The 26,093-nt window shown below is 45.0% G+C and overlaps 2 protein-coding genes and 1 long non-coding RNA gene across 5 annotated transcripts in view; 1 reads left to right on the forward strand and 2 right to left on the reverse strand.

Annotated features, from left to right (window-relative positions):
- Positions 1-10,355, reverse strand: part of LOC134012062 (uncharacterized) — a 57,180-nt gene extending 46,825 nt beyond the window's left edge. The window contains exons 1-2 of the long non-coding RNA XR_009928528.1: positions 9,844-10,355; positions 9,544-9,611 (exon numbers count right to left, since the gene is read on the reverse strand). This is a non-coding gene — a long non-coding RNA (uncharacterized LOC134012062). The remainder of the gene's footprint in view (positions 1-9,543; positions 9,612-9,843) is intronic.
- Positions 10,356-11,470: 1,115 nt separating this feature from the next.
- Positions 11,471-17,660, forward strand: pias2 (protein inhibitor of activated STAT, 2). 3 transcript variants are annotated; one of them, XM_062451682.1, is made up of 15 exons: positions 11,471-11,698; positions 12,303-12,382; positions 12,884-13,340; positions 13,436-13,523; positions 13,824-13,874; positions 13,977-14,067; positions 14,542-14,676; positions 14,946-15,051; positions 15,354-15,427; positions 15,561-15,721; positions 15,879-16,012; positions 16,177-16,357; positions 16,525-16,664; positions 16,766-16,803; positions 16,975-17,660. In XM_062451682.1, exons 3-15 carry the CDS (start codon positions 12,887-12,889, stop codon positions 17,179-17,181), a joined length of 1,860 nt encoding a protein of 619 aa, XP_062307666.1. In that variant the 5' UTR covers positions 11,471-11,698; positions 12,303-12,382; positions 12,884-12,886; the 3' UTR covers positions 17,182-17,660. The 3 variants fall into 3 exon arrangements, with proteins under 3 accessions (XP_062307666.1, XP_062307668.1, XP_062307667.1); XM_062451683.1 differs by having other exon boundaries at positions 11,510-11,528; XM_062451684.1 differs by lacking the exon at positions 12,303-12,382.
- A 236-nt stretch (positions 17,661-17,896) lies between these two features.
- Positions 17,897-25,603, reverse strand: eef2l2 (eukaryotic translation elongation factor 2, like 2). The gene is made up of 15 exons (XM_062451681.1): positions 25,450-25,603; positions 23,885-24,099; positions 23,379-23,560; positions 22,426-22,637; positions 21,999-22,183; positions 21,642-21,747; positions 21,336-21,449; positions 21,006-21,144; positions 20,585-20,780; positions 20,141-20,399; positions 19,873-19,980; positions 19,392-19,745; positions 18,862-19,044; positions 18,546-18,678; positions 17,897-18,304 (listed from the first exon to the last, which is right to left on the reverse strand). The coding sequence occupies exons 1-15, from the start codon at positions 25,450-25,452 to the stop codon at positions 18,111-18,113; spliced, it is 2,583 nt and encodes an 860-aa protein (XP_062307665.1). The 5' UTR covers positions 25,453-25,603; the 3' UTR covers positions 17,897-18,110.
- Between the last annotated feature and the right edge of the window lie 490 nt (positions 25,604-26,093).

A 26,093-nucleotide genomic window follows, 5' to 3' on the forward strand; every position in this document is an offset into this window, starting at 1 on the left:
CCTGAAGTAATGAAATCCATACCAAGTCCACCTTGTGCAAATAAAATGTAAAAATCTGTTTAAGCCACAGAATGCATAGCAAGTCCAACAGATAACTAATGTCACATGATACTTTTAGTAGCATTACAGGACAATTCCCATGTTGGCATATACTAAGATTGCATAAAAAGATTGGATGGTCATATTTTCCAGATGCAGATGTCAGAATTTAACATCAAATTGCCAATTAGTGTTCTCAGTGTGCCGGGCGAGAGACAGAACTTGTCTACTCTGCAGGACAAAGGTCAAAGTACAATTTGGCAAATGTAGGCAATTAAACTAATGATGTCTCAATGTGTGCAGCATTAAGCGGCTAAAATAGAGTAAAGATTGGTTAATTAAGGCTGAGAACCCTGATGTAATTAGTGCCAGCAAAGATTAGTGGCCGTTGATGGGCTTGCAGGGATTTTCAGGTAATTGAGTTATTATAAGGGCTCGTTCGGTGTTACTTTATACTTCTGAATAAACAAAAACAAATTAGGGGTGGTTGTCCAATAATGGGCTATCTTGTCAGAGATTGACAGAAATCCATGCTCCTATAACACAGTGTTAATTTTATGCACCACTGACAATGGTGTTGCTGATCGATAGCGCTACTATAAAGTAAGGCGAACCATCAATCTGGGTTGAAGGGGGTAGACGAGATCTGCAGAGGGAGACAGAACATGTCACTGCTTTCCTAAATTGTTTGGGTCTGACTACATTATTTGGCGTGCTGAAGCTGAGGAGGACGGTGATTCACCGTCAGACTGAGCTGGTTCCTGCTGATGCTGCTCTCCTGCTGGAGGAGGTTGCTGCTGACTGACCCGCTGCAGGAGGTCAGCAGCAACTACTGCTGTGGGACAGGTAACAGCTACTGCTGTGGGACTGGTAACAGCTACTGCTGTGGGACAGGTAACAGCTACTGCTGTGGGACTGGTAACAGCTACTGGTGTGGGACTGGTAACAGCTACTGGTGTGGGACTGGTAACAGCTACTGGTGTGGGACAGGTAACAGCTACTGCTGTGGGACTGGTAACAGCTACTGGTGTGGGACTGGTAACAGCTACTGGTGTGGGACTGGTAACAGCTACTGGTGTGGGACTGGTAACAGCTACTGCTGTGGGACTGGTAACAGCTACTGGTGTGGGACAGGTAACAGCTACTGCTGTGGGACTGGTAACAGCTACTGGTGTGGGACAGGTAACAGCTACTGGTGTGGGACTGGTAACAGCTACTGGTGTGGGACAGGTAACAGCTACTGGTGTGGGACTGGTAACAGCTACTGGTGTGGGACAGGTAACAGCTACTGGTGTGGGACAGGTAACAGCTACTGCTGTGGGACTGGTAACAGCTACTGGTGTGGGACTGGTAACAGCTACTGCTGTGGGACTGGTAACAGCTACTGGTGTGGGACTGGTAACAGCTACTGGTGTGGGACAGGTAACAGCTACTGGTGTGGGACTGGTAACAGCTACTGGTGTGGGACTGGTAACAGCTACTGGTGTGGGACAGGTAACAGCTACTGGTGTGGGACTGGTAACAGCTACTGGTGTGGGACAGGTAACAGCTACTGGTGTGGGACTGGTAACAGCTACTGGTGTGGGACAGGTAACAGCTACTGCTGTGGGACTGGTAACAGCTACTGCTGTGGGACAGGTAACAGCTACTGGTGTGGGACTGGTAACAGCTACTGGTGTGGGACAGGTAACAGCTACTGCTGTGGGACTGGTAACAGCTACTGGTGTGGGACTGGTAACAGCTACTGGTGTGGGACTGGTAACAGCTACTGGTGTGGGACTGGTAACAGCTACTGGTGTGGGACTGGTAACAGCTACTGGTGTGGGACTGGTAACAGCTACTGGTGTGGGACTGGTAACAGCTACTGGTGTGGGACTGGTAACAGCTACTGGTGTGGGACAGGTAACAGCTACTGGTGTGGGACTGGTAACAGCTACTGGTGTGGGACAGGTAACAGCTACTGGTGTGGGACTGGTAACAGCTACTGGTGTGGGACTGGTAACAGCTACTGGTGTGGGACTGGTAACAGCTACTGGTGTGGGACAGGTAACAGCTACTGGTGTGGGACTGGTAACAGCTACTGGTGTGGGACAGGTAACAGCTACTGCTGTGGGACTGGTAACAGCTACTGCTGTGGGACAGGTAACAGCTACTGGTGTGGGACTGGTAACAGCTACTGGTGTGGGACAGGTAACAGCTACTGGTGTGGGACAGGTAACAGCTACTGGTGTGGGACAGGTAACAGCTACTGGTGTGGGACAGGTAACAGCTACTGGTGTGGGACTGGTAACAGCTACTGGTGTGGGACTGGTAACAGCTACTGGTGTGGGACAGGTAACAGCTACTGGTGTGGGACTGGTAACAGCTACTGCTGTGGGACTGGTAACAGCTACTGCTGTGGGACAGGTAACAGCTACTGGTGTGGGACTGGTAACAGCTACTGGTGTGGGACAGGTAACAGCTACTGCTGTGGGACTGGTAACAGCTACTGGTGTGGGACAGGTAACAGCTACTGGTGTGGGACTGGTAACAGCTACTGCTGTGGGACAGGTAACAGCTACTGCTGTGGGACTGGTAACAGCTACTGGTGTGGGACAGGTAACAGCTACTGCTGTGGGACTGGTAACAGCTACTGGTGTGGGACAGGTAACAGCTACTGGTGTGGGACTGGTAACAGCTACTGCTGTGGGACAGGTAACAGCTACTGGTGTGGGACTGGTAACAGCTACTGCTGTGGTACTTATATTCTAATCTTAAAAAATAAAACCCGCTGTTTCCAGGGTCTAACAGCTCTCAGGCATTTTCTTATGCTTACAAGCTTCTTAGTTCTGTTTGATGACCCATCAATAAGACACACAGAGATGTTGTCTCCCCCATCTGCTATTTTAGTGGCCATTGATTTCTATGGTGACCTCTCACCTCTGTAGTGGAATTCCACACACCAAAATCACCTCCTAGCTGTCAGGGCAGATTTGCACCACTGATCTGAGACTGGCTCCTGTTCTGTCAATACCAATTAGCAACTTCAGCACATAGCTGCACAACTGAAGGACTGGAATATTAATTAATTTACTTAATTTTTCTACCCGTCAATTTCTACCCCCATGAGAAATTATTTCCAAAAACTCTTCGATCTCTGTCTTATATCAACTCAACTTTAATGAAAATAGATGTGAACGTAACCAAAAGAATATATGTTGTGACGGTCTGTGATGTTTCCATATGCCAACATTTATAATAGTGCGTGTGGTTTCAAAGTCAACAGATAAAAGGATATGTTAAGCGTTGTTGTTTAGCACATAGCCTTTGATTTGGCAACCTGAATTTTATTTTTTCCCTTTTCAAGGACGTATTGGGATTTTAGACCATAAGAGCATAGGAACCTACTGAAAAATACATGTTTTCTTGTGTGGACACCTTATTGAAAGCTATACAGATGAAAGAAGGAATGTCATTGATTCAATGCAGTTTGAAGGCCAAATCCCAGGCAACTGCAGACTAATGAATATTGTCATCTAATAAAATGGCCATTGTGGCTGTTTGATTTTTTTTTTATCCCCTATAACTAAGTTTTGTGTTTAGTGATTGGTTGTGTTGCTTGGGTGTTCAGCTTTGACAGACATGTGTGCTAAATTAACAATGTATTCATGTTTCCATAGGGTTTTAATATAAAGATCTGTACTGGGTGCACAAAGTTATGTTACATTGATGAGAGAGGTGGGGCTTTATATAGCGCTTTGAGGTAGGGTATCCCAAGGCCAAAAGCATGTTATCCAAAAGCATAACAATCTAAAGAAGGATATGTAAGGAGAAAAAAAGGCAGTTAATGGAAGTCAATTGCGTTGGGTGTCTGTATGTAGATTATAAAAGGCCTCTGTGCTCATGACACATTCTGACACTTCCATAAGCTACATACCTTCAGAGACATGAAACATGTCTAAAGCCCAACGGATGCATTTTTGACTGCTGCATGGATGAAGTTGCATTGGTAAGATTTTCAGTGTCTCTAAATGCCCCTGGCACTGACAGAACATTTCAATGTAAGAGCATCTGTTTGTCAAACAGCATTCAACTGCAGTCTATTGTTCTGTTGGTCACAATCAAATACCTTGGCGCGAGTAGGTATTATTGAGGAATTCACACAGGTTACTATTCAGCTGAATCATTTGTTCAGTCACTGAACACCCACAACATTCCATTGAGTGAAAATTCTTTGGCACATTACAAAACCTGGCGCTTTTCTGGTTAAAGGATCAAGTTTCTTTTCTCTCATGTCAAGTCTAACCCCTGGGTGTGGTGTCGAGTGCAGAACTGGGATGACATTTATTGCGCCGGCCCAAATTCACAGGGGTGGGGGTTTGGAGTAGCCTCAAAGGTAACCTGATAAGCTCATTCTTCATGCTACAACGCTAGTTAGATAAGTCCATGCTGCCCCCACCTTTAATTATGAGGAAGGTCTGGCATCAGAGGTCACACACACAACCCCCCCCCACACACACACACACAGATTTCTAATGCAATACTAGTATTTGAGACATCACCAACCATCACCCACTCCCCAGAGTGATCATATGCACCATGAACTATGTTTCAATGCACCAATATGCTGAATAAGTCTCTTTCTTGGGCTTCACATTGGAAATATAACTTCATAAAGTCAGTGAAAACTGGAACACTGGAAGTCAGACAGTGAGTCAGACAATGAGTGAATGCTTCTTTTAATACCAGCACAAACAACCCGTGATGAAAGGAGTCTGATATAGGCATTGTCTGAGTAATACTGAGATAAATCATGACAAATTCTCAAAAGGTGGAGGTGGCGTGGGCTACGTTCCAGTTATTAAAGAGGGTTTAGGTGTGGGACCTAATATATAGTGATGGGATTATGTTTCGCCAACGGATATCTGGGTCATGGTCCAAGGCCTGTCGTCTAGAATAAGTGCTTTCATACTCTACTGGTGGGTGATGCATTATTAGTTTGACACCAGAGGTAGCTGGTTGACAAAAGATGCTTTAAGCGTTAAGGCATCAATTCAATGTGTGGATATACTCTTTAGTTTCCCTATTGTCGTCGTTTCTATGCCAAGCACCTGGCTGAGTTTAAGGTTTTGGTTGTGTGTACAATAATATCCAACTGTAGAACAATGATTTACATACAACCGTCAAGTTTAAAACAGCTTTTTACTCAGAAATGTGCCGCATGTGCTGATGGTTGTGGTAAAGATGTCAGCAATATCGTTTTAGTTTCCGTGGCACCAAACACTGGTGTCAAGATGGCATCTTAAGGTTGCTATGGTTACCCTTAGCAACTCGCATGTGATCAATATTTACAAATAAATAATTGTCAGATTATCTTCCATCCTCTGTGTCAACAGGATTTATTTTATTTGGCAACTTTTCATCAATTTGATCCTTAGCTAAATAAGCTGATCAGAATTTCGAAAATAAATATTTGTTTAAAAAAATAAAACATTGGGGTAAAAAATCTTTTTGACAAAATATTGTTTTAGGTTTGTAAGTATTGTTGTTGTTTCTTTGTTTGTTTGTTTTCAAACATTTTGTTTTGTAAAAAATATATCAATAATAATATCCAGAATTGGGTGATCCATTACTCTGTAATCCAAGATCATGCACAATATCAAAGCTACTTTGGAATTTTGTAATACATTACAAAAAAGTTACTCAAGTTAAACAACTCAATTCTTTTCAGAATCAGAATCAGAATGGGATTTATTCGCCATGAAAGTTTGCACAGACAAGGAATTTGCTTTGGCAGGAAGGTGCATACAATAAACATATACCTAAAATTTTAATATGTGGACTATCTATACTAAGGGGACATAAACTAGCAGTACTAAGTGGGATTAGAATAGAATTAAATATACAATAAAATAAAATATAAGTTGCCGTAAATTACAATATAAAAATACAAAAATACAAATATTACAAAAAATACAAATGTACAAGATACCATTTTGTAATGCAGTGCAAAGCAGTGTGTTTTAAGCAAGAAGTCATTAGAGTCAGTGTGGTCCCTTGGCCTTGTTGAAGAGGCCAACAGCGGAAGGGAAGAAACTGTTTTTGTGGCGTGAGGTATTGGTCCTGATGGACCGCAGCCTTCTGCCGGAGGGGAGTGACTGAAACGCCGGAGGGGAGTGACTGAAACAAGGGTTAGGGGAGACATTATTCGGTTATGCTCCGAACACTCAGTCACGAACAGTCACAGCTACTGCCTGCTACTGACCAGGCCTGCAAAGACCTGCACATGCACAGTAAAAAAAAAAAAAAAAACAAGTGCGATTCAGAGTCTAGCTTCGGGTCGAGAGGATATAAAGCATTTAATATGCAAATGTGCTTAAAACCACACACAGATCCACACAGTGACAGCTCCAACCACACACAGATCCACACAGTGACAGCTCCAGATGAATGTGTGACCACCAACATGCTGCCAGTCCCACTAACAGCAGCTCCACACCTGCCACTCACTCCCTGTTTCACCTCACAAATGGAGGAGGGGGGGTGAGGGTCACAAGAAGGAAAGCGAGCATGTTCAGGGTCTCTGCTGACAAAAAGATATGAAGATCTTCCTCTACTACCCCCCCCCCTCCCACACACACACAATCCCCTCCTTTTATTTTACCAGCTACTGGATTGGTTGACACTAAAACGATACTAGTCGGCAATCTTATAATGTCCCAAGACATTTTGGTTTGTGAGACGGATACAGAAACTAAAGTGCTGTCTGGATCAGCTCCCAGCCACTGCCCCCATAATACTCTTAACGGCACTACTTCCAGACAGACCCTGACTTAATCACAAAAAATACAATGTCATTTCACACAAGTGTTTGCCCAAGCCCTAAGGCCAGGTGTGTACACTCCAAACATTCTCACAGATTTATCACAGACTATCAGAGCATTTAGATCTTCACACAAACATGCTTAATTTCATCATGGAAATATCAATAAAGGTATGTCTTGCTGGACCAAAACGTCCAATGGGAAACAGGTGGTGACCTTGAGAAAGCAACGAGATCCTCCTGTGGGAGACAAGCTAGCTGGTGGAAAGCTAACTCTTGAAGAATGCATCAAGTCACTAAGCAAGATAGAGATACATTTGAGCATCTAGTTAGATACTGCCATGCGCTAATTCAAAGCATTACAGAGCTAAAGAGCTCATTTTCTGCTACAGAGATGCTAGATGGTCTGGAACTCTGACTGCTTCCAGTGCCACTCTATGCAGTTTTTATATAATTGAATGTACTCCTCTTCCTGTTTCTGTGGAAGTTGATTAGTTACACTTCTATCTGATAAGATTGTTGTTGTCTGAGGAAGCTGTCATTTTCTTAAAGCTATTACCTGAATGAATACATATTATCTTACTGTTTCAGTCTTTGTGCTTTAATTTATAATTGAGTAATGGGGCACACCAGAGATTTCTGTTGGCCTACTTTATTAAATTCAAAAATAAAAGAATTACCTTATGAAACTTACGCTTTATGACAATGTTTTCACAAACAGAACTAATGTTGCATAATATAGATGCTAACATCTTTATCCATCGTGTAACAGAAGCTTAAAACAGGCCCCTTGATTAAACACTGCTGTACCTAACAACCCCAGGTTACTGGAATCAGGAGGCCAACAAATGTCTGTTTTATGATGCCGTTTCCTAGGGTTGGCATGGCAGCAACAACATCCATGGCCTTCGATTGGCTTCTTGCTAAGGACAAGTATAGCAACGCTCACTGACAGATCTGAAAAGGCAGGTCCCAGAGGACGCCTCGCTTAGCAGCCTAACAAGGGTTCTGCCGCCCCACACAGAAGCTCACATCACCTGCTTTAGGAGGAAACTAGCTGGGGGTTGATTTCAGCAATAATTGGGGGTCTTGCCTCTGTCTGGCCTCCTGACAATATAGGCCTTGCTGAGGTTAATAAAGCCAGTACTCTCAGGAGGCTTGGTGGTGTGTGTGTATACTGTACTGTATGCAAGAATGTGGGTGTGAGTGTGCGTGTGTGCGTGTGTGTGTGCGTGTGCGTGTGCGCATGTGTGAGAGTGTGCGTGTGCGTGTGAGTGTGTGTGTGTGAGAGAGAGGAAAGGGCAGCTAATGAACAGCTAGGGGCGGTTGCCCTGGTCACCGATGCTGAAGCACAGGCACACTAGGAGTCTTCATCAATCACTCGTATGTGCCCAGCGCTCTGATGGTTAGAAACAGGATCATTTACAGTAAACAGCACAGAGAGGCCAGTTCATTCCAAACAGACAGAAGCTGGAAGAGTAACATCCTTCCATCACAGATACAGAACACTGTCTGTGTGAAGTCGCTTTAGAGGAAAACCACACGATTTAGTGTTGTAGATGTTCAATCATCACTTGTCGTTGACACATTAGGGTGCATTAAAAATCATCTAATGATCAAAATTGGGTCAAGATGTTAACCATTTACATTTACATTTATTCATTTAGCAGACGCTCTTATCCAGAGCGACTTACAGTAAGTACAGGGACATTCCCCCCGAGGCAAGTAAGGTGAAGTGCCTTACCCAAGGACACAACATCATTTGGCACGGCCGGGAATCGAACTGGCAACCTTCTGATTACTAGCCCAATTCCCTAACCGCTCAGCCACCTGACCCCTATTTAGCCTAGTTCACTCTACTGACGTTGCATCTGGAGAATTTAATCTTTAAACTGTTACCCTGAGAGACAGCTCACCATCAAAATAAACTTGGTGTAACATCAGAACAGAGAGATTTATCATGATTGTTGAAATGACAGAACCAGATGGAATCACAGCAACAAGGCTGCCAACACTTAGTTCAAAATTATTCTGCCAAAAAAGGGTTACTATGTTTTTTTTTCCTTTTAGATATGGCAATGGATGCTATGACAACACTGAGAGTAGGGTTGGATGTAGTCAGTTTATCTGGAAGATTTAAACAGCCCTTCTGGGTCAGTGCTACAGCTTCACTTTCAAATTCCAGAGTAACTGCCGAGACCAGATGTTGATTCACTTGAGACTGAGAGCTGACAGTTGTATGTAGGACTATGGAGACTGTTTCGAGAAATGACCTCCATTCTACCAGTCTAGACCACCCGTGTTTACAGAACTGCTGAAGGTCTCCCTATACCCCTCCCTCCCCATGTACACCAACAGTTCTGCTTTCTGAAAAGGCTCGGACTGGATTAAGATTGAAAGAACCAGCCTGGTTGGAGTGAGAGAGCAGTAAGAGAGATGAAGGGAAACTTATAAGGATTCAATCATTTGGACATGTGGACATTTATGCACGTGGATTGTAACAAACCTCTACTCTACTCCATGTCAGTTTTAAATGTCAAAACTTTAAAGATGCAAATACTGTATACAGCGCAATGGAAAAAAATTGACCCTTGGTTTTTGTGTTTGTTTCAATCAATTTCGGAATTGGTTTCAATCAATTATGCAATCTTCATGTGTCTCGTGGTGCTGTACAAAGAGCCTGTGAGATAAAGTATTCCTACCTCCAACTGGACAGACAAACAGCTTTTCGTAGCCTCCATGAAGCCAGCAACACGATGGAGCAAGAAGCCTGGGAAAATGTATTGTTAAGAAAATGTGTGCCTTTTAACAAGCACTATTGAAGAGATTCACAATACTGACAATTATAATCAAATAATAAAGTTTAAATAAAAGTATTTGCTTTTTCTATCATTCTATGAAATGCAGTGCAATGTAGCATTTTAATTATATGGACTAAATATGAGTATGCTGTCAGTACTGACTAAATAATAAATAAATAAATAGTAATGTTTTAAACATACCTTTCCATTCTATTTTGTTGAGATTTGCATTTGTACTTCTTACAGTCATCCAGCAGATGGTGTTGTGTTGAGTTTCTTGCAATGACGTCAGAATGTCTGATGATTCGGGAATTAGTGCTACCTTTTTTCAAGCGTTTTTTGCTACCGTAAACGCATTAATTCACTAACATGTACATCAAATTGCTGTAATATACAGGCCTAAACCGTAGTGAGTTGTTGTAGTCTAGAGCAGCAACATCACTGAATTAGGCCAACAAGCTAGAGCTAGCTACTCCTCTCACTTTTGCTCATTTGTTTGGGTGTAGACCGATGGCCTGTTGTACTTTTCGATAGAGGCAACGTTTCGCAGAATCCGAGTCTTTAAGGAGTTTGTTATAGAAAGATGTATACTTTTAAGGGCTATATTTGGGGGGCGAATGCGAACAGCATTTCAACTTTAACACACCGTCGCCTGATAATTTGGAAATTGGTTTATGAAAACATTCGCATGCGCATGAATGTTGCCGCCTTTTCTATCGTCATCGCCAGGTGAGACTAGGAGGATGCTGATTGGGTTAGCAGTTCGCCAGATCCGATATACTAGCTAGCTAGCGAAAAATAAATTGGCTTATAAATAATGTATACGGAGGTGGTCAATTTATTTTTTGAACGATCACATATTTGTGATGCTACTCATAGGGTTAAAAAATTACCGCCACAAATATAATCACATTCTGTGGGAAACACTGGACAGACATTCTTGGCATTTTAGTAAGAGGATGATGATGATGGATGGTTGCACTTGGCAGCCTACCTGGATCTATGACTGCCCTGTAAAATACTTCCCTCTTGTGGTGATATGAAAGTACTTGGACTTTGATTTGTAAAATAATAGACCTACTTGACTAATAAATATGCCTATTGTGATAACAACCTCTCAACAATTGGGTTGATTGTTAGTTAATGGGATGGAGTTTTTAACATCGCTGTTTGGTTTTAAATGTCCCTGACTAATTTTAAATGCATGTCATCTGCCTTCTTTCATGAACCTGGCTTTCATTTCCTGTAGGCCTATATACACCTTTATTTTTGAGAGAGAACTGACACTTTGCTAGCGTTTTAAGCGAATGACACTTATATAGGATAGACTAGGTCTCCATGGGTTTCCCCAACTTTTAACGTAAACTAGATAAACTACAACACCCTTCTTCACCTTATGTCTATCTTCTAAATCACTAACAATCAAAATATAGATAATACTGAAAGCATGATTCTACATAGTTTTTGCATGATTACAGAACATTCCTTGAAATTCCAGTAAGAGTTTGGGGTACAGTTCTTTTAAGTGAAGTTTGTTTAAATACTGGGTCAACCGGAAATATATCTGGTGGTGGGAATCCGCAGGTCCACTTGTTTTGATAGGACTGGTTTATGATGTCTCATGTTGGTCAGCCAAACGGATAAGGAGTTAAGGGAAGAAGTATAACCTATAGCCATAACTTTATGTATTTTTATTGCAAATATTGTCAAATTACCAAAATACAAAATTATGAAGATAAATCAGCAGGGAAACAACATGCTTGTCTTGTTCATGTTTTCACCGGATTGAATCCGGATAAGCCGCCAATGCTGCCCGCGTAACCGAAACGAATTAACAAATAACCAGGATAATATCGGGGAAAATGGCGGATTTTGACGAGCTCCGGGTAGGCTAAAAAACAAAGACAGGGAGATAGCAATATGGCTTCTATGCCTTTGTCGCCGTGCATTTAATAACTATAGTGATGATTAATGGTTGAAGCACTACAGTCACATACATACGACATACGTGTTGTATTTGGACTAGCGTAAATACCTTGCATGTCGTGTCCCCACTGTAAGTATTAACTAGACCATCAGCTAACTTGAGATAGCTAGCCATTGCAAACAACTTGTTAGCTAACTAGCTAGGCTAGAGCTGGCTAGTTTTTACATTAGTTTTTGAAATAATGACAGTTACGATTAAACAATTAGGCTATATTTAGCGAAATGAATTTGCTCGATAGTTAACTGCACTAGCAGTAAATATAATAACCACAACAAGTTCTTAACCATGTAGCTGGTTAGTACCTCAGTCCTACACTACTAACGCTAGTACAATAACATAGCTACAAGGCTAGCTACGATTGTTGTTGTTTGTTCATGCAACTAGGACTACCTGACGTTATCTAGTTAGGAAAGTACTTTAGGTACGTTTCAGTAAGTGGAGTTAGTTGTGGGGTATTCTAAGTTGATAGCTATCTATAGTACCTAGGAAACTTAGTTGTGGGGTATTTTAAGTTGATAGCTATCTACAGTACCTAGCAAACTTCCTTAAACGTAGCACTTGAGATATGTCTTAGTCCTTGGCTAATGGAACTCTTTCTTTTTTTTCCTGCTATGGCATTTCATGTATTATCTAATTGGTCTTGGATTATGTTGATTTTTTTTTTACATTTTAGATGCGTAGCAGTCACATTTGTTAAGGGTATGAAAAGGATATACACATATGAACAATGCAGCATGGACCGTAGAGTGAAGGGTCAGTTGGGGTTTTCTTCTCTTGTGGGATTGTGTTTGATTGGGAGGGTGATGATCACACGGGAAATATAAAAGCCAGTTTGAATAATTAGTGTATCCGTTTCTTATGTTTTAACGCCAATGTTACATTGTAAAGATAAAACGTTAGTCGTTATTTCATGTTAGATGTGCTTGAGAGCTTCTAGCCTCTCCCAGGGTTTATGTTGTAATTTTTCCACTTCAGCAATAGCGTTGTAGTTATAATAGTTCCAACTTTAGTTGTTGGCACTTTCCCCTAAGTAACATGTTGCCTAGATCTAGTTTTAATATGACCTGTTCTAAATTTACTAACGTGAAACCTGGCTCGATGCTGGCTTTATCGTGTGTTTAAGTGGTACAGTTGCAAAACAGTAGGTTTGTGAACATTAACAATAGGCTACCAACTTTTAAGGCCTACATATGTTTACTGTACAGTACACAGTGGCTTCATGTCTTGTGTACTTTGTCTCTCCTTGTTTTCCAGAGCATGATATCAAGTTTCCGAGTGTCAGAACTACAAGTGTTATTGGGCTTTGCCGGACGAAACAGAAGTGGTCGCAAGCATGAACTCCTTCTGAGGACTTTGCATCTGCTGAAAAACGGCTGCAGTCGAGCCGTGCAGGTCAAAATCAAAGATCTTTATCGACAACGCTTTCCCAAAACAATAGACGCGAGTCTGCCGGATTTGGCCAGTATCAAAACCGCCTTCTTTTCTACGGAAGGGAGTGTTTGTGTTGTGAACTCTGACCTGTCACTCAGTCTGAGTCACTCGAGTGACTCTGAGTTGTCGAGCAGAGATTGGGTTGTGGCGTCCGGGACCGAGCCCAGGATGACCCTGCAGCAGCAGGCCCCCCTCATCCCTCCCGTCCACCCTGACGTGCTGATGAAATCTCTGCCCTTCTACGATGTGCTGGACGTCCTCATCAAGCCGTCTAGCCTCGGTTAGAACCTGTTTTTAGAAGTGTCCTTCTTTTTTTTTTTTTGAAGTGTCTCTCTTCTAAAATCATCCTGATAAAGGGCATGTTTGTTTTTTTAGGAGCCAGCACTGTTCAAAGATACCACCAAGAGAAGACCTTCATCTTTGCCCTGACCCCCCAGCAAGTCAGGGAAGTTTGCATTTCAAGGTACTTGCTGTGTTCTCAACACACTGTCACACTGTCACACTGTCACACTGTCACACTGTCACACTGTCACACTGTCACATTGTCACATTGTCACACTGTCACACTGTCACACTGTCACACTGTCACACTGTCACACTGTCACACTACACTGTCACACTGTCACACTGTCACACTGTCACATTGTCACACTGTCACACTGTCACACTGTCACATTGTCACATTGTCACACTGTCACACTGTCACACTGTCACATTGTCACGTTGTCTGGGTTTGAAGTCTTATGGTACATTGTGTTTGAAGGGACTTTCTACCCGGTGGACGAAGAGACTACATGGTTCAAATTCAACTGAGGTGAGAATGTTCACTGAATGTCGTCAAACTTGTGAACATTTTACAACTATATTCTTTTTCTAAAATGTTAATTTTTGAATGATGTTTGTTTTGTCCATGTAGGTTTTGCCTGTCAGAGACAAGTTGTTTGCAGGAGGATAACTACCCAAACAGTCTCTGCATCAAAGTCAATGGGAAGCTGTTTCCCTTGCCTGTATGCACAGTTGGTATTCTCTTTATTCAGCTGACATGATTAAGTATTGTCTGTTTCGGATGGTTTAACAGGCGCTTGCCGTAGTCTCAAGATTTCACAGTCACATCTATACAATCTTCACAAAGTTCCCAATATCCCACTTCCATGCTCTATAGACTGTACAGAGACATGGACAGAGGCTGGTGACATAACTTTAAACAACACCTGGTCAGTTGGTTTGACCAGGGTTCATGACTTATCAGGTTGGGTCCTGATAAGCTCTCTGTTTGGTCGATGGCTGCTCTCCTGTCAAAAAAGGGTGGGACTAGACTGGACTGTTGTCAACAGTCCCATCTAGTCCCACCTTTACAAACCCCTCCCTTTTTTTCAGTGAACACAGGATCAATATTGATGTTATAGTTCAAGGTTTACACTGTGACATCTATTGACTTGACAGAACTTCAGGGCTATTATGTCGTTTTATTTCCCCTCCAGGGTTACGCACCTCCACCAAAAAATGGAGTAGAACAGAAGAGACCTGGAAGACCTCTAAACATCACCTCATTGGTCAGATTGTCCTCGGCGGTACCCAATCAGATAACGGTCACATGGGCTCCTGAAATCGGGAAGGTACGTTTGTTAGCAGCCAAGCATCCACAAAGTATCACTTTTAGGAGTGTCATTATAAACATGTATCTTTTGGCTGAATCATGTGAAGTGCTTTATTTATAAATAAAGAGAGAGAGAGAGAGCTGGAAGATATTTCAGAAAAATCACATTTAATTTGCGGAGCCCTTTTTACAAGCAATGCCATGCCACAGAGGGCTTCCCAGAAGCCCACAGTTCAGCAGCTCCCCCTAACCCTCAGCTGAGGTGTGACATCATGTCTGTTCTCCCAGACCTACTCCATGTCGGTGTACCTGGTCCGCCAACTCACCTCCCCCCTGCTGCTACAGAGACTACGCATGAAGGGCATCAGGAACCCCGACCACTCCAGAGCCCTCAGTAAGAAGTGACCTCACCCTGAACCATCCCCACGCCCCGCTGCAGCACCACACACACACACGACTACGCTCTAGCGTAGCTCTGGCACGTGAACCACCCTTCTGAGAGCTTGGCCTCTCTGGGGAAACTCTCAAAACAGAAATCGTGTCTCACAAACGTGAATAGGATCCACCATGATCCATGAGCCACTAGAGGGCAGTGTTCTCCCTGCTCCTGTGCCTGAGCGGCCATAACTGTAGTTCTTCCAGGGTTCTTAACGCTTCTCTCTAATCTGTAGTCTTTTTACTGCGTCTGTGTTGCAGTAAAGGAGAAGCTGACCGCAGACCCTGACAGCGAGATTGCTACAACCAGCCTGAGAGTGTCTCTCATGTGTCCTGTAAGTCAGACCTGTGTTAATATCAACGTCAGGATTATACCATGAGATTATTGATGCATCTGCAGATAGTAGTTAATTGATGCATGTCTCTCTTCCTCTCTCTTCCTCTCTGTGTGTCTCTCCCTCCTCCCAGCTGGGTAAGATGAGGCTGACGGTGCCGTGTCGGGCAGTCACCTGCTCCCACCTGCAGTGTTTCGACGCGGCGCTCTACCTGCAGATGAACGAGAAGAAGCCCACCTGGATCTGCCCCGTGTGCGACAAGAAGGCGGCCTACGAGAGCCTCATCATCGACGGGTGAGATCCTCACCGCAGCGGCCTGGATTCAAATCCGGTGTAGTTCAGTCTAGTTCGGAAAACACCCCAAAAAGTCCCTTCAGGATTTAGAGATTGCCAGATTTGTCTGAGACGTGTGAATAAAAAGTTGTGTGTTGGGTTTCCTAATGCTCGCCAGGTTGTTCATGGAGATCCTGAACGACTGCTCTGACGTGGACGAGATCAAGTTCCAGGAGGATGGAACCTGGTGTCCCATGAGGCCGAAGAAGGAGGCAGTGAAGCTGTCCTCCCAGTGCCTCCCCAAGATGGAGAGTGAGTACTGAGAAGAGCCCCCTGTGGACGGAGGAAGTCTGAATGTGTATTATCCTGTGAAGGGGGTTGTGGCTGCTTCAGTGCCTCTCATGTCTGTGTGTGTGCAGCTTTTGTGTGTATGGGTGTGTGTATGTGGCTTTAAGTCAGTGCCCTCCCTCCCCCAGCCGCCCCGGTGCGTCAGTGTTCCGTGGCCCCCCACAGCGAGCCCCCCTCCTCCAGGAAGGCAGACGTGATCGACCTGACGCTGGAGAGCTCGTCAGAGGAGGACGAGGATGACGAGGAGGACCCTCCACTGAAGAAGCGCTGTGTGTACCTGTCTAAGAACGAGGAGGTGCACGGCAAGGGGTAGGAAACCCTCTCTCACACACACACACAGGAACACCACTGACTTGTCCTGTTAAAACAGCATCTTTACTTTAGAAGCTTTGTGTGTGTGTGTGTGTGTGTGTGTGTGTGTGTGTGTGTGTGTGTGTGTGTGTGTGTGTGTGTGTGTGTGTCTTCACACCTGCCAGGGTGTTGACGTACCAGCCAGCGTCAGTGCGCATGCCCACCGTGCAGACCCTGGACGCACCCTACCTGGCCTCCTCGCTGGCGGACTACGCTGTCCCCTTCCACCACTCCTCCCTCTCCACCATCCCCACAGACATGCAGAGTACGCAGCCACACAGGCTCTAATATACTCTTTACAATACTCATATAACCTTTACCATGGCGATGTAGTCAAGTGTCTTAACAAACGTTTTGTATTTTTAGATCTCGATTTGTTTTCCTTAATCCAAGGAGACACACAGGTAACTGTTTTTCCTTGATTGTTTCTTCAGCAACAGCTATTGGTTTTAGTCCAAGTTATTATTATGAAACACAAAATGTCCCTTCAGAATTGTATACCTAGAAATCACAGGTAAAAAACAATCCCATGTTGCAAAATCCGTACAATGACCCCCTTTTTGTTATTCTTTCAGCATTACCGAGCCCCCATGTTCCTGGACAACCTGTCCAGCAGCCTGCAGAGCGCAGCCTCGGCCAGCACCAGCCTGGTGTCGTCCTCCAGCCTTCACTACGACGGCCTCCATTCCGCCCCGGCCCACGAGACGGCTGTCATCACCAGCGGGGGCCTGGCGGGTGGAGGGGGCCCTAGCAGCATATCAGACATCATCTCTCTCGACTGACCTCCTCCCTCATCCTCCCCTCCTCATCCAGCCTCCTGCGCTGGCCACGCTCCCTTCTGAGAAGCAGCTCCTGTAGGCCTCAGGCCAGGTCACCCTGCCCCAACAAACACCAACAAACACCAGCAGCTGTTGGGTTGTGTTGGTTTGGTGTGATGTGCCTGTTGGTGTTTGTTGGGGCAGCGTGAAAATGACAGTTATGTTTTCAAACATTCTAAACCCAGCAGCTAACAGCAGAATGTTTGGTGATTGTTGGACAGGAAGCAGGAAGCGGGTGAAGAGGAAGAAGGCAGCCTGGTGCTAGGCTTGGACACTGCATCCTCACACCTGACTTTGTGCCCAGATGAGCCGGTGCACACCCATACAGGGCTGGGCTTGTTGTGTTATTACTGCACCCATCTCCATTCTTTTGTCAGTTTCCACATTGCTCTTGTATTTGGTGATTTATCAAAAAGATCCACAGGAATGAGTACAAGCTACAATTACAACAAAAAAACACCATTGTCATTTCCAAATTGGCAGAGCAGCATTTTTGTAACCGAAATGAGAAATGGAGAAAAACATAAAATGAAATCTTATACTGTACTTTTTTTTACCTAGTTAAGTGGCATTGTTTTAGCAGATAAATAGAGCACCTAACTTGTTTTTTATGTGAACCTTCATCTGTATAAGGGATCATTCTTGATGCCATTACCATTGTAAGCAAACCAACACAAAATATGGTGCTTATTTTTTATTGGATGTGATTCAACAGATGTCAAGGATTTTATTCACCCTATCCTATATTTACTGTAAACCTTTCCCCATGTTTTCATTTTTTGTTTTGTTTTTATACGTTGCGCAGTTGTATTTTCATTATTTTTGTTTTTATTTTGTTTTGACAGTTAAGTGCTATAATGACAAATTTCTCTGGAGCAGTTCAAACGAGCCCATTATAGTTTGTCCAGGAAGTTGTCAAGGCCAGGAATGCCCTCTTTGAGGCCTTTTCGTTTGCGGGTCTCTGCCACCACCTGGCATGGCCGACTGTTCTCGTCAAAGGGGTCTCCAGGCAGGATCTGCCAGTGGTTGAACACGCACTGAGGGAAGGCCTGTCCACCCGTGTTGGACCGCAGGTCAGCTGTGAAGCCTGTTGGGGCGGGGGAATAAAAACAATTATTTATACATGTAATTCTCTGAAGGTATGTTTCCCTGGCAGATTGAGGAATGTTGAGCTACTCAAGCCCTCACACACAGGAAACCAGAAATATGTTTTGTGTTAGTATTTTATGCTCCCAGTCCGAACGACTGAACTGGCATCCCGTTGTTAATAAACTGACAGAAAATAAATACCAGAATATAAAGAGACAACTTGGTGACAATGTTCTTACCAAATGATTCATTGACAGGAAGATACGCCTTTACAATAAATATAGGTGTTCCAGCCACTTGGCACTCCTCGAACACATGGCCTCTCTTCCTGTTCAACACACCGTAGATTCCTCCAACCACCTGCTCAGGACACTGAAGGGAAACAAGGGAAATAGGAGCGTTCAAGTTGACCATGAATTTATCAGTGGTTTCAAATCCTTTTCTGTAGCAGCTTTGCCTTTAAGCCTCTCTGCTACACCGATGTTGTTAACCGGTCAACGTGATGGCCAACTCGTCTTCCACAGAGAAGTGACTGACTGGTCAGGGTGGCCTCACCTGGATCTCCACCAGGTAGATGGGCTCCATGAGGCGTGGCTGGGCGGTGAGCACGGAGGCGTAGAGGACGCGGCGGGCCGTGGGGATGATCTGTCCACCGCCACGGTGGATGGCGTCTGCGTGAAGGGTGACGTCCTGGATGTCGAAACGAACGGCCCTCATGTTCTCCTCACACAGGGCTCCCTGGTTCAAGACAAAGTCTTTATCTGACAGGTACACAGTATTGGTCTCAGTATTGAGACCAGGAACTAGCAGCGATTTATAACAGCTGTCGAAGATAAATCATCTCTCTTCCTTCCCTCACTCCCACTCACTCGCCTACCCCCCCTCTGTCCCCACCCTCACCTCCCTCACCCCCACTCACCCTAGCCTACCCCCCCTCTGTCCCCACCCTCACCTCCCTCTCCCCCACTCACCCTAGCCTACCCCCCCTCTGGCCCCACCCTCAGCTCCCTCTCCTCACCTCCTTGGTGGCCCACTCACTCTAGCCTACCCCCCCTCTGTCCCCACCCTCACCTCCCTCTCCTCACCTCCTTGGTGGCCCACTGAAACCCGGCCACCACGCTGTCCTTGATCTCGTTCAGGTACTGCACCCCCTTGGTGACGTCCACCAGGATGTTGGGTCCCGTCCCGTCTGGGCCGAAGCACCAGATCTTGCGGGCCTCAGTCACCTCCCACTCGTACTTCTCGGAGAGGTAGCGAGCCCTCAGCTTGAGCTCCTGCCTGGCTGACACATCGCCCTTGTCCACGTCCTCCGCCAGGCCCTCCGACAGCGGGCGAGCCTTCATGTACAGCCTGTTGTGCTTGTTGGGGGACTTGGACAGACACATCTGGTCTGAGTCCTCTTGGACGGTCTCACGGTACGAAACCACCGGGTCTGATTTCTGGAGGGATCACACAGGGTGGGGAAGACGATTGTGTTACAGTAGCCGTGCTGTTGAAATACATGTCTTTGACCTTGAGAAAAGGGTACCAGTTATGAAAAGGCGTGGTTGCTGTGTGACCAGTCACTTTTAAGGGGATGCCAGCGTGGTCTTCCTCCAGGTCCTTGAGGCAGATCTCCAGGTGAAGTTCTCCCGCTCCAGCCACAATGTGTTCTCCTGACTCCTCAATGATGCACTGCACACAACACAGCGCAGTCAGCACAGCTAGACAGCACAACACAGCAGTCAGGAGAGCTCCCCTGGTAGCACATTAGACTGCAGATCAAGAGGTTTCAGGTTTGAAACCCCCCCATACATACTCCTGTGAATCCCTGTGTTCTAGCTCTTGTGTTTACCTGCACCATGGGGTCGGACTTGGCCAGGCGCTTCAGCCCCTCCACCAGCTTGGGCAGGTCGGCCGGGTTCTTGGCCTCCACCGCCACCCTGACCACGGGGCTCACGCTGAACTTCATCACCCTCATGTTGTGGGCATGCTCGAAGGTGCTGATGGTTCCGGTCTTCACCAGGAACTGGTCCACGCCCACCAGCCCCACGATGTTGCCACAGGGGACGTCCTCGATGGGCTCTACATAGCGGCCCATCATCAGGATGGTCCTGGGGGAGGGGGAGAGGTGGAGGGGTAAGGCGGAGAGTGTGTGTATGGGAGAGAGGTGGGAGAATTGTTTTCACATTAGAAAAAAGTTGTAATCTTTTTTTAAAGCTTTTCAAGTTGATGCTTTCTTTTTTTTACAGATTGTTTTAAATCCCAAAAGCACATGTGGTTTGTGCTCTCCACAGACCTCTGGATGGGCTTGATGTACAGGTCTTCCTTCTTCCCAGGGGTGTAGTTGGGACCCATGATGCGCACCTTCTGTCCCGTGGAAACAACGCCGGAGAAAACACGGCCGAAGGCGTAGAAGCGGCCCTTGTCTGTGGTGGGAACCATCTTGGAGATGTACATCATCAGCGGTGCTTTAGGGTCACAGTTCTTCACACCTGTGAAACACAGAATTGACCTCAGGACTGTCTTTTGTAAATTCACCAAGTGTAGCTTTCACAACTCAACACATACTTTGACCTCCTCACATTTTCCAGTTTGAGGTCCAACACTCGAGTGTGAGGATTTGGATCATTTGTATTGTACAGTAATTGTGTGCTTAAAATCCACTTCCATGCTCGCGTCTCGTGGTCCTAATGGAGGGTTGTCTGATGTGTACTGACCCATGGCGGCCTCGTCATCCATGGGGCCCTCGTACAGGAGCTCACAGCGGTACTTCTGGGCGGTGACGGGCGACGGCAGGTGGATGGTGATCATCTGGAGCAGGGCCTCGCCGGCAGGTAACCAGCGCCGCATCACTGCCTGCCGGGACAGACCGTTCTTAGATTGTTCTATTGTTCTTAGTTCACTACAGGTTTTCACAGTGTATTAAAATATAAACATGCTTATTTTTACTTTTAGTTAGTAGGTTAAATATGATGTGCTGTTTACTGGATAAAAGTCTCGAGTCAGACTTTGTCATGGGACAGAGACGTTAAAACGTCCATAATGACCTTCAGGAGAGGTTTGCCTTCCTTCTCTTTGTCATCGGCGTCGAGCTTCACATCCAGCTTCTCAATCAGTTTCTGTGTCTCTTCTTTTTTGAAGTTCATGATGACGTCAAAAACCTGAAACAAAAGATTTTGACATGTTATTTTGTTGCTGTGCTGTAATACTGTGTAATGAATGATTCAACGATTGAGGTTCAAACAGCAAATGTCCCCATTGGACGAAATAAAAACTACTGCTGTTCTAACATATTTTAACAGATGTATTTACTGTAAACTGTTAATATTCATTCCACTCTTTCATCAGCAAACCTTGAAGATGGGATCCAGGACCAGTTGGCAGAAGGTGCGAGGCAGCTTCTTGCCTTCTGCGTTCGTGGCCGTTTTGCTGAATTTTCCAACGGCTGGATCAAAGTACCTGGAGGAATGAAAATGATATGTTTTAAGTACTTAACTACTTAAAGACTTATTGGTAGGTGTGGTAGCAAACTAGTTCTCATTTAGAACTCATTTATAATTGAAGAATCCTGAATGCCCACTTGAAGTGTATATTAATTTATGGTGTAGATGAAATAGGCCCAATTCTGTTACTATATGTAGCTATGGAGCTGAGGGACCACTGTATTTGGAATCAGTCCAGTCTGGGCTGAATGTTTGAGTCACACTCACTTGTCTCCCCACAGCTTCTTCATCATGTCCTCCACCTTCTTGCAGTGCTCCGCTGGCGGGATCTCTGCCTTCTTGTCGCCCTTGGCTGCAAACTTCGCCACGTACATCTCAGCAAACTGCTTGAGGGTGAAGGCCCAACCGTGCAGCCCGGAGCCAAAGCCAACTGTCCCGATCACCGGGTCAATCTACCGCCCAACCACCACAAGAGAAGAAGCGAAATATTCGATTTTGAAAGGAAATCAACATTAATGTTATACAGGTTAAATTACCAAATGTTCTTAGCATAATTTGACTGAGCTTGACTTATCTATCTCGCTTGGCTGGGTGCCTGACAGTGTTTAATGCTTCTCCTTAAGGTGACCTGTACTTCGTTAGCTGTGCTTTGACTAGTCTGCTAAAGGGAAATTCAGCCTCCAGGGTGCCGCACCAGGATGTTCCCCATGGGCCCGTTCTCCGTCTCCCCGTAGGTGCAGATGATGACGTTGACGTTCTCCACGATGCGCTGGAACGTCTGGAACAGCTCGTCCGGCTGCAGCTGCAGCTCCAGCAGGGCACGGTCCATCTTGTTCATCATCAGGACGGGCTTGATGCGCTCGGCGATGGCCTGGCGGAGCACAGTCTCTGTCTGGACGCACACACCTGCAGAGGAAGCTCGTTTCAGTGTTCGCAGGATGCTGTGGTGTGATGCGAATAGTACACAACATGTTGTACCTAAATGATGTTTCACTAGTGGGGCATATCACATATGAATGCTTACGTAAAATATACGTAATAATAATAAATACAGATGTCCCATCTGACATGCATGCATTTATCCTAGAATTAGTCTAGTAACAGTAAAAACCACAAACACACAAAACACAGATGTGTAATACTGAGCATGCATAAATAATTGCCAGACTTTTTGGTTGCACATGTAGAATATAGGGCTCGGACCATATAGGTAAAGGGTACCTGTGTGCCAGAAAGATCACCTGTATCACTCAGACTGCCAGGTGCATGCAGTGACGATATGCTTTGTGCTCAAGCAACTTTCTCTAGTCGCTTGTTTGGAGAAGAAAATTGGACTTGTTCTAGGAAAACGATTAGGTTAACAGTATCTTGGGTATATGTCCTTTGCAACTATATTGTTCAAACACACTTGTTTAAGACTTTGTTTTTGCAGCTGGTAGCATGTTTCAGTAAATTATCCGTATCAAACTTGTCATTTCAGACCTGTAATTGTAAAAGGTTCGACCATTTCCAAAAGATGGACTGTAGCATGTTTCATTAAGCCAAGATCAGTTCAAATCTTGTCAAGCCTTGTGAAGCCAAGCACTAGCAGCAGGACAACACTGTGAGGCCTGAGGCCCGAGGCCTGAGGCCGGAGGCTCGTCCTACCTGAGACACAGTCTACCACTACAAGCGCGCCGTCTGTCACCCTCAGAGCTGCAGTCACCTCGGAGGAGAAGTCCACGTGGCCCGGGGAGTCGATCAGGTTGATGAGGAAGCCCAGACCGTCCTTGCTCTGCTTGATGAAGGACAAGTCGCTCTCCTTAAGCTCGTAGTACAGAGAGATAGCTCTGTAGGGAGAGCAACATGTTACAGCCTCATCGTAGGAGGAGGAGAGGAGAACAAATTACAATCATTTCTACTTTGTTACTTAACTCCACTGGACATTAAGATAAAGTGTGACCCCCTGTAGGGCCTGTAAGAGCACTGTGATGGTATGCACCAGCAGTAAGATGATATCTCATGTAAATTAAAATCAAGCTATTCATGTATATGAGAAATTGATCACAACATGAAATAGTAATATGCATAGATTTAGTCTGCATAAAGTGTAATGTGTTTAACCAATGGCATCTACTTCTGCAGCTCCACGATGCCTGTGTTAGAACACCTACGTGGACTTGATGGTGATGCAGCGTTCCTGCTCGTCCTTCCTGGTGTCTGTGAAGCGGGTCTCCCCGGCCCGGCCCGACGCGATGATCCCTGCCTTGGACACCAGCGAGTCTGTCAGGGTGGACTTCCCATGGTCCACATGTGCGATCACAGACATGTTCCTGATGTTGGCCTTCTTGTCCATGATCTCACGGATCTGATCTACTGTAAAGTTCACCTGAGGATGAAGGTCAGGATGTCTTTGATTATGAGAGATGTTACAGTGACAAATACAGGCAAGCAGGGGCAGATCTAGACATGTTCACCTTGGGGGGCAGGGGGTGGAGGGGGCAGGGGGTGGAGGGGGCAGGGGGTGGAGGGGGCAGGGGGTGGAGGGGGCAGGGGGTGGAGGGGGCAGGGGGTGGAGGGGGCAGGGGGTGGAGGGGGCAGGGGGTGGAGGGGGCAGGGGGTAGTTGTAGGGTGGTGAGGGGGGGCACGAGGGTAGTTGTATGCCACCATAAATTATTCAAACTTTGTAGTTTAAATAATGTGCATCCAATATTAATATTACTGTATGAAATGTACTATAATGTAAACAGTTAGCATGGGTCAGATGCCACCCTTGCTCCCTCTAGGATCCGACCTAGCAGGCATCCCCTCTTGAAGGGGGCATGACACGGATTATCAATAGGAGGATGCATCAGGGTTGCAAAGTTGTACAGAGATCCACTATTTATACAGAGACATACACTTCACATTACATTGAAACTGTCTGTTTCACATCTTAAAACCACAATGTGTTTGGGTTTCTCGGGTGAGTAATGACAGAGCAACTGTTTCAAAAACTTTTCTGAAGTGTTTCTAAATTGGACAGAACAAAGTGTTAGATGTAGACGGATGATCTTAAAGCGATCAAGATGTGTGCGTACTCGCTTACTTGTAATAACTTGAGATAGTGAGAAATGTTTTAGATCCAGTCGCCTGGCCTTTGCCGCAGTGTGCCTATGACGCACCAAGTGAAAGCAAAATATGCCAAGACCGGGGCACGAGCACCTGCTCATATTGTTGCAGGTGTATAATGTTGTTTACCGAGACAACACCGTCTCGTGTTTCTACGATACGATGTCCACAACGATAAGCTACTGTAGAAGCGCTTGCACAATATCTGAACATGTAACTTTAATACGGCCATCTCCGGGAACAGTGGGCGTGCACATGCTATTTATAACGGGGTAACGGTATTCCAAAATTCATACCCCTCAACTTGCACGCACCGAAATGACGGTCGTCGCATCCAGATAAATTGTTTTAAATGTTTATAGACTGCAACGTAAAGCTAAATGAATTCTAAAATACCAATTTATAAGTTATGTTACGCAAAGTAAGCTACTATGATTTTAGGATATAGGTCTACTGTTAATAAACCCCCCAAAAGCCTACTCATTTGGGCCCTGTAGCCTATATCAAGTAGCCTATCTTGATGGAAACGATGTGATTGAGCCCATCACTTTTTCATAATCGTAATATCAATATTTCGGCGGGTCCGAAACATTCTCTTCGAATAAATTATAACGTAAAATATACATACCATGATTGCTGTCAGATGTCGACACAAGACTAGCTGTACCCGGCACCTCACAGTCGGAGGTGGAAAAGAGCGAAAATGACGCGCAGTCTTCTTTAAGTGCAGGAGGGACACAGTTGAGTCAGATGGGGGATGTCATATGGACCGAACTGACCTAAATAGACCTACCCAATCATTAAAGAGAAATGAACCAGCTGTGCGTTAAAGTGTGTGTCCAGTCGAGGCTTCAGCTCACTGTTGCTATCCACCAGAGACACAGCGCGCGCCAATAACAGTGGTTTTGGTATCAAGAATAACTTAAATGCTTAGTTTGAATGTATTTAGATACCCAGTTAATGTAGATGTCTATCAAAGTAGGCCAACTGTTTGTATAGGTACAAAAACTCTTCAACTCAATGAGCATATTATTATACATATAAATGATTTAACATATTTTTTTATGATCTATGATATTAGACTTTAACCTAGGCTGACTGGTTATAGTGCAGCAGTTCATAGACCTGGCTACAGAGAAACGTGTTTAGTTTAGGTGAACATCGAAACATTGCTTCTTTTTTTACTCTGGCAGGCTTTACAAGTTTAAACCTAGACATTCTGATTCTAGATGTGAAGCACAGCTCTATATTACCATGACTGTGGCAGTGTGT

The sequence above is a fragment of the Osmerus eperlanus genome, chromosome 25 (assembly GCF_963692335.1).
Source record: "Osmerus eperlanus chromosome 25, fOsmEpe2.1, whole genome shotgun sequence".
NCBI lineage: Eukaryota > Metazoa > Chordata > Actinopteri > Osmeriformes > Osmeridae > Osmerus > Osmerus eperlanus.